This window comes from Coturnix japonica, chromosome 2 (genome assembly GCF_054131305.1).
Source record: "Coturnix japonica strain WE chromosome 2, WE-NBRP24, whole genome shotgun sequence".
NCBI classification, from domain to species: Eukaryota; Metazoa; Chordata; class Aves; order Galliformes; family Phasianidae; genus Coturnix; species Coturnix japonica.
The window spans coordinates 65286791-65295241 of NC_140664.1; the positions used below are offsets into that span (position 1 = coordinate 65286791).

Here is an 8451-nt window from a genome sequence, read left to right on the forward strand (position 1 = left end):
AGTAGACTTGACTCATTATGTAGTCTTCTGGGAGATATGAAGTCCATCAAACAGATAGGTGTTTATATGTGAATTACAGAATTGAACTGTAGGATTTGGGAATACTCAAGGTTAGACTAGGAACTGGAGAAATAATTTAGGAAAACTTATGAGCTCTAAGACTGTTAAAAGCAGCTGAAATTACAATCCATGAACCTCTGGGAGAAGCAGTAGTAAGAGACAGAAAGCAGTTCGCATATTTACTTAAATTTTATTCATGTCATTATGACTGAATGAAATCAGTTCTCCTGAGTTATCACGTGTGTGGAGAGACCAAAATGAATGCTTGATGTTCTTGAATAGAATAGGGTGCTCAGTTCATGATTTAACAAGTCTCTTTGAAGAGAGTTAAAACTATTAAAACTTTAAGCAAAACAAAAACCTCAACCAGCAAAAACCCCACAAAACCAATAATCACTCCCCTAATACCAATTCATTTCAAATTGGAAGAGTCTAAGGTACTGAAGTTGTTCTGTTTTTGATAGAAACTACAGTGTTTATAAGGGCAAGTTTTAAGAGCAAGTCAAAAATAACTGATAGTTCATTGTCCTTCAAGCTGTTCACTGGCAGAAGCCCCTGATATTAGAAGGCTAACTTCAAACTGGATTCAAATTCTATTCAGCACATTACAAAATCATATCCTAGCCTGGAAGTAATCCTGCATATGTAAATAACTAGACTTCTACAATCAATTTCCTTTCATGCTAGTGTCAAAACACTGATGTTTGTCTCACATTTGTTTTTGAAATAAGATACTCTTTTTTTTCTTCTTTTGCTATGCTGCAGTTAAATTGCATTTCAAGGACTTAATAATCTGTAACTTACAATTTTACTTTTTTTCTTGGTGTGGCCAGGCTCAGTTGATCCACGACAGAAACACAGCCTCACGTTCAGCTCCAGCTGTCAAAGCCAGCGTGGCTGCTGCCATGCCAGAAAAAGTGCAAATGACCTGGACTAAGGAGAAGTTCGTAGCTGAAAAACATAAAAACAAAGACACAAGTGTGTCAGGTTTTAAAGATATTTTTAACATGAAGCCGTAAGTACACATGTGGTGGTTGAAGTTTGTGTTTTTTGTGGGGGGTTTTCTTGTTTGCTTTCTGTAGGTGTGTTTTTGTTGCCCTTGTACAGTCTATTTTCAAGAGATTCTGGTTTATTTGAAATTGAGTGAAAATACGATCTTTCCATGAACTTGGCTTAAATGCCATTCTTGTGAGATGGGCTGGTGGAATAAAAGCGTTTGTAATGAATAGTTAATAAGCACATAAAATATTTACAGGAATGTTATGAATGAAGGTCAAGTACGTCAGGCTTTTAAGATTTTTCAGCTTCTTGATTGAAGTGTTTTGTTTTCCTTTCTTCCTTTAAGTACCTAATTATTGTGTATTATTTGCCTTAATTTTTTTTTCTGCTGTGCAGCAAGTACAAAGGAGCAGATTCTTTCAAAATATTTAGTTTGTGGTTGTTTTTTTTAAAAAAGGCATTAGGTCTTTATCCTGTAAATTTATATAGCCACAAGTTTTATATTGCTTTATATTTATGTCTTGATATATTCAGTCTTTTCTGGTGAAACTGTTATATTCCTTAATGTCTTTCAAACAGAAGACACTCGATAAGAGCTACTTCCTCTACACCAAGAAATACTGCCTCTTGATAGAGTAGGCATACATAACCAATGATAGGACATCAGCTTACTTCTTTTGGGATTCATGTTGCACATGTGCATCTTTCCTGAGTCCTTAAAGAAAGGATGGTCTAGTCAATTTTCTACACATACTTATAGTGAAACTGTGAATAGCAAGGGAAATTTAATGTCTAAAGGAAACACCTTAAATTGAGGACTTATGGGTGGATTTAACTACTTCTAGAAGTACTTAAGATTCCAGGTTGCTTTGTGGATTTGTTCTGTGCTCTTTGCAAAGAGTTTACTTTTTGTAGATTCCAGACACCTTGCAAAATGAAGCCGTCACCTTCTAGAATACCTTTATTTTGTTTTGTTCTGAGCTCCATTATTCTCTCATTTTTAGGAGGTTTTTGTTGTTGCTTGTTTAGTTTTTTTTAAACTAAAAAAAGATTTCCTCTTATTTCTTTAGAATTGTGCAGAGTTTAGACTTCATTTACTCTTATTTAGAAGCTACTGCATGTCATTGGGAGTATAAACTACAGTTTGAACTTAGCATGCCTGTACAATTATTAATATTGTTGAATTAAAATGTACTTGATACTATAAAAATAACTTCTTATGCATTTGTTTCCCTTCCATTATAGAGAATGGGGAAATCTGTAAGTCTTCAAATTTCCTTTCATTTAAGCAACTTAGGCTTTGTTCCTTGGCTCTTGTGGTGGTGTACTTTGTCTGCATGCTCCTAAGCCATGATCTGCAGTTTGTGTATTGATCTGTTCATTGTTTTCTATGCTGTGCTTTAGCATTTATCACTGATAAGCAGTTTGTATTGTGCCCTGTTAATGGTTAATTTTTTTTTGTGAATACAATTAGTTTTCCTTTCAAGGTAAGTTACAGAGGAATTACTTCAGTTTCTGTATGAATGAAACACTTGAGTGTTCTTCTCCACCGAAGTAATATTTAATTTTCTGATTAACTACCCCAAAAAACAGAAGAAAACTTAGTCTGGAAAAGTACCCATTCTTGTAACTAATTCCATCTTTGTGGTCCAGGTAGTTGTATCATAAAGAGCTTTTAACTTTCCACTGAATGCCAATTCTGGCTCACTTCTACTCTTCATGTGTAGATATACATTGGGTATGACGCAAGCAGACAAAAACAATTGAATCATAGTATCAAAGAATCTTTTATATTGGAAAAAAACTTTCAAGATATCAATTTCAATTGTCAACCTAAGCTACTGAGTCCCATTAATGCCACTTCTACATGTCCCTCAAATACTTCCAGGGATGAGGAATCCAACACTTTCTTGGGCCTGACCACACTCACCATGAAGTAATTTTTTTTAAGATCCAATCTGAATGTACCATGGTGCAATTTGAGACAGTTTCTCGCATTCTTTCACTGTCACCAGAGGAAAGATACACCTTCCTTTCAGATAATTGTAGAGAGAGGTGACATCTACCCTCAGCTTCCTTTCCTCTAAACTTAGTGATCCCAGTTTCCACAGCCAATCCTCAGAAATCATGTTCTCTAGTCCTTTCACCAGCTATGATGCTCATTTCTGCACAAGAAACATTTACTCTGCTTGAGTAAATTAATATTCTTCTTGTAGTGAGTGTCTTAAACTAAATATTTAAGGTTCATTCTCATCAGTGCTGTGTACAAAGGGATGACCCCCTTCCTTGTCCTTTCAGCAGTGCTATTTCTGATGCAGTTCAAGCTGCTATTGACTTTTCTGGCCACCTGGGCCTACTGCCAGATAATGTTCAGCTAGTGGTTGATGGATACCTCCAGGTTCTTTTCATTTTGGTAACTGTCTAGCTATTTTTTCCCAAATCTTTACTGCTGCATGGGGTTTTTAATGACCCAAGTGCAAGAACTGGCTTTTTAACTTTAAGCAACTAGTATTCTCCAGGAGAATACTATGGTCAGATGGCAGAACACTTTACTAAAATCTGGATGCACAATATCCACATCCTTCCCCACATCTTATAGTCAGATCATTTTGTTGGAGGAGATCAGTTTAGTCAGGCGGGACTTACCTTTCATGAACCCATGTATCTGATCACACAAGGACTTGTTACTGTGAGTCTTCTAGTTGCTTATAGAATTTGTCTCTTACCTCTTCCACCTAGCTGGGTGATGTGCAGTAGACTCTGATTATATTACCAACCTTGCTGACAAACCCATAACCAAAGACGCTCTTCTCTGACAGGTGGAATTAATCAATTCCCAGTAAACCAGGTTCCTTAAAGAGAACTGTGGTCTGAAAAGCCAAATCCCTGGCTGTAACACCAGTCCAGCAACCATGCACTGATCTGCCAGATTCAAAAGGCCCTTTCAAAGCTTTTTCCTTTGACTGGTAGGACCAAAGAGAAGACTGTGCACTTGGAGAGCATTTTGCAGTTGCTCTGTAGTCCTTCATGACACGACTGGGATGCTCCGGACAGAAATTGATGCCCATGTGAAAAAACATCAGTGGATAGTTGTCTGTGGGCTGTAGAAGGCTTGGTTATCTCTTGGTAATGTTCTCAATGTGAGTCCCTGATATGGAGCAAGCCTCTATTGAGATTAAATTAGGCTGGCAAATGGGTGCTTCTACTTGCTGCAAAAGAGAAACCTCTACAACTGTCACCCATAATACTTTTTTGGTTGCTCTGTTCAGTATACTGGAAAACAGACCAAGTGGTTCAGTTGACACTGGAGTCTGTTGTGACATGATAGGTCCTTCCTCTGCAGTCTTTAGAGCAGGGGCATCTCATGCAGCAGGGAAAGTCTCATCCTTCCTACTGGTCCTTGCTGTAATGAGCTTACATTTTTCCATGTTTTGAGTATTGTTCCTTTCTATGTATTTTTGAGGGAGTTTCTGGTTGTGGGTCTGATGCAGACTGTGCATGGAAACACATAACATCAGATTCCCTGATGTGTAATCTTCTCACTGCCTATTGATGCTCAGCTACCTCCTGCAGGAGATTACTGTCTGGGCACACTTCTTGCAAGCAGGTCTGATCCCTGTGCCTTTCTACAAGAGAAAAGTCTAGTTGCTTCCTGCAACCTGAGGTCTGTACTCCCCCTTCAGCCACTGTTTCTGGGAAGAGGCATTGAAGAGTGCTGGTGTAGGTGGGATAGATGCTTCAGCTGGAACTGTAGCCTTTATAATTGCATACCATTCTGTCTTCAGAACAAAGAAGGATGGCCTTTGTCAGTGTGCATGGTTGCTGCACTTCTGAATAATGTATCCCTTCTCATGCTTGGGTAGAACCAGCTTAAGACTGCTCTGCTTTTCTTTCTTTTTTGTTTTTTTTGAGCTCAGTGTTGGCTTCTTTTTGTGTATTTGCCAGTTTGAGCTGCTTAAGGAAACTAGGTGGCTTACACTGTGTTCCATGTACGACTTCAGTTCAACAAGTGTTTGAAAGTTAAGTGAGCCTCAGTTCACACTGTACACAGTGAGCAATTCGACCATTTATTTATTTATCCTGTCCGCTCCACTGCAAATTTTCACTCACATCTGTATTTTAAGAGAATTTCTACTTCAGTATTTATACATCTCTTCAGTTAAATAATTCTGTCTCTCTCCTAGTCATTCTTATCAGGCTGCTGTTCTGCCTTTGGAAAGCTGACCTTCAAGTATTTTGTTCTATATGTGGTTTTCTTATAGTTCTTGTTTAGGACATAAGGCCCCATGACAGGAAACACCCCAGGGCAGACTGATAAACTTAGCTTTGGAAATGCTACTGTATTTTTTAGGAGAATTGGAATTGATAGGGTTGGTCTCCACTGACTACTAAGTTTCCAGTCTTCCATTTTTCATCGTTTTTCCCTTCTATTTGCACCTGCAGCACTAAAGGTAAAGATACACTTCAAGATGTGCTGTTCCTAATAGTAGGAGTAGCTGTTAAAGGAAAGTGGGGCTTTCTATAGGATAATAATATCAATCATTTCTATTGCTTTCCTGATCTGAAACAGCGGTGGAGTGTTTCTACTACATTTTTGACTACTGTTACAGGAATTCAGAACATGTTATGGACTTGGACAGGCAGTTCAGAGGATGTCTCATGTCCTGCTGCTACTGACCTGCCAGTCCACTTTCTGACCTAAGACAATCTATGAATATTGCAGAGTGGAGCACAGTTATGCTTTAACTGGTAGTCTTGCACTAAAAGTGCTAAGGAAATTGCACGGGATGTAGTGATGCATCTTATGACAGCCTGTCAGTTCTGCTCTTGAGATGTGCTGTCACCACGTGTTTCCAAAGCTCCTTTTGAAGCAACTGTTTCAATTGTAAAGAATCCGCTTTAGGATAGCGGATCTCTTTGATAACTGGGTATTTCCGTTGCACTGGTGCATGTGACTCATTCCCAGTTCTGGCTAGTTTTGTAACAAAAATAACAGCGTGACTTCCTCAGGAACTCAACAAGTAGACTATTATTTTTTACTTCTGAAGAGAAAATAAGTCATGGAACATAGATGCTAACATAAAGAAATTCCTGAAATCAATCAGAAGCAATCACTTCTATTTTTGAAGTAAAGAGATCTTTCAAACCTAGGTATCTCACTTTTTCAGGTTTACTTGGAATGAGTATTGATTTCCATGGAAGTAGATTATTAAATGCATTTTAGATTAAATTTATAAATTCAGATACATAGTATACGTACATTTGAATGTATTAATTCAGATACATAAGTATTTTCAGTACCTAAAAATATTTGTGTACTAGGAATCAGTCGAATGTAAGAAGAATGCACACTGCTGTAAAGCTCAATGGAGTGGTGCTTAATAAATCACAACATGCTCAGCTGGTTCTCCTGAATATGCCTGGACCTCCTAAAAACAGGAAAGGAGATGAAAACTGTATCCTTTACGATAATGATGATGTAGTTCTTGGACCATTGATTATGCTATTGTATTTTGTAAGTGTAGCTAATGCTAGCACTATTAACCATGGGGGTTTTGTCAACTGAATTGATGTAAGAAATTCCTCAATTTTTAACTTCTCCTTTAAATTAAACTCCCCCTCCCGCCCCTGTAGGTAAGTAGGGTAGAAATAGCATGTTTTTCCATGGGAATACCCTAAATTAGTTCTCACTTCTGACTGAATAAACAGGTGGAAGTGCCCAAGCATAATGGGACAGTAAAGGGGAAGCTCCCTGGTGAATGTGCTTTTCAATTGTACATCAGAGTTCTTGAGTCATTGGTAGCTGTTTTGCTCCTGTTCTGCGATCCTTTGACTTAACAATACTTCAGACATGGAGTTCTTGGAGGTTCTAACAGAAGGTCTGGACAGAGTCCTCCTAGTCCGAGGCAGTGGACGTGAAGTGATCACCATTTATTCTTAACCTTGGCTTTCCTTTTTTTTTTTTTCTTTTTTTTTTTAATTTTCTTTTGAATGAAGGGAATAAAATGTATAAAGTCTATCTGATGTAATGGGAGCAGCTTCATTTAAGAGCTCTAGCGCATGGGAAACATGAAAATTGAGGTGTTTTGGTTTTTTTTTCCTACTAAAATGTTATATTTAAAAGTATATTTTAAAGACCTATGAAAACACTTCTGTAGTGGATTAGTAAATCCTGACTGGATTAGGATATGTATAGTGCATTATGTCGTGTTAATCTGTGCTGACACAACAAATGGTAATGCTGTGTTATTTTTAAACATACAGAAATATAAGGAACTTTTGTTTTCTTAATCTTTGTTCTGCTTCTAAATAAAAGGGAAAACTTTGCTTCCTCACTTACTAAGATGCTGCTATGTTGCTTCTGATGGGATTAGTCCCTGGTTCAGGAAACTTCATTTAGAAACATATAAAAATACTCCAATTTACATGTTGTTGCGGACTGCAAAGTATTTCCCTAAGTTTATGATTTGCTACATTTGTTTTAAATGAAATTTCCTGTTTAAAATACTTCAAGCAAAGAATGTAAAGGTTCCAGGTGAGAGTAGCAGTAAGTTGCAAATGTTCCTTTCACATGAACTACCAGCAGCTGAAGGAATACTGCACAATTACGACAGTCAATTCATAGGAATTCTGTGATGCAGTGTTATCACCTGCTGGAGATAAGAGTCATAGCAACTGGTAAACAGCTGACCAATGGAGTGTAATCTCATGTTCACGTGTGTGTATTTCCATAATTGTTGCATGCATCTGCTGCTATGAAAATAAATTTTTTCTGAAAGAAAAATGATACCTTGGATGTGTTATTTGTGCTCAGGAAATAGTTAGAATACTGAATTCCTCTGCGGAAAAACTTGCACCCATTGACATGCATTGCTGCTTGCTGAACATCTATGGAGACCAAAGAGAAGACGGCATTTTGAGGTGCTGGGTGGTGTGTTTCAGCATTGGTAACCATGATGAGAAAGATCAGCTGTGTTCCAGATAGTTACGTACTGCTGTCACACCACAAAATGAAAAGTGGCTCGATCAGCTCATCTGTGTGAATCAGTCCACTGTGACCAGGGAACTGCGTATGGAACTGAGTATCAGCTTCAGTGCTCTGGAAGCCAAGGTGGCAATGCTGGAATACTGTGAAGTTTGCACAGAAATAGAAAGACAACCATATTCAAGTAACTTCCTTGGCAACCTGTGTTACACCAACAGGCTTACCAGTGCATTTGTTGGTTTTGGGCTTTTTTCCTCTGTTTTTCCTCTTTTCTCTTGCCACATCTTGTGGCATGGAGATATCACAGGAAATACTATTTTATTATCCTACTCAAGGAAATGGATCAAAACTACTTAACGAGTAGCAGTAATAGAAAATAAGAAACAATACAAAGTGTTCTTATAGGT

General features: G+C 37.8%; 1 protein-coding gene across 5 annotated transcripts in view; it reads left to right on the forward strand.

Moving 5' to 3' along the window:
- The window catches only part of SLC12A7 (solute carrier family 12 member 7), a 77345-nt gene extending 69502 nt beyond the window's left edge, over positions 1-7843 (forward strand). For 3 of the 5 annotated variants that reach the window (XM_085540061.1, XM_032442537.2, XM_085540062.1), the window contains 4 exons: positions 894-1075; positions 2305-2319; positions 6382-6515; positions 6909-7843. In XM_085540061.1, coding sequence (XP_085396187.1) covers positions 894-1075; positions 2305-2319; positions 6382-6515; positions 6909-7000 — 423 coding nt within the window. In that variant the 3' untranslated portion in view covers positions 7001-7843. The remainder of the gene's footprint in view (positions 1-893; positions 1076-2304; positions 2320-6381; positions 6516-6908) is intronic. The other 2 variants (XM_085540059.1, XM_085540063.1) reach the window with 1 other exon arrangement.
- Positions 7844-8451: the final 608 nt, after the last annotated feature.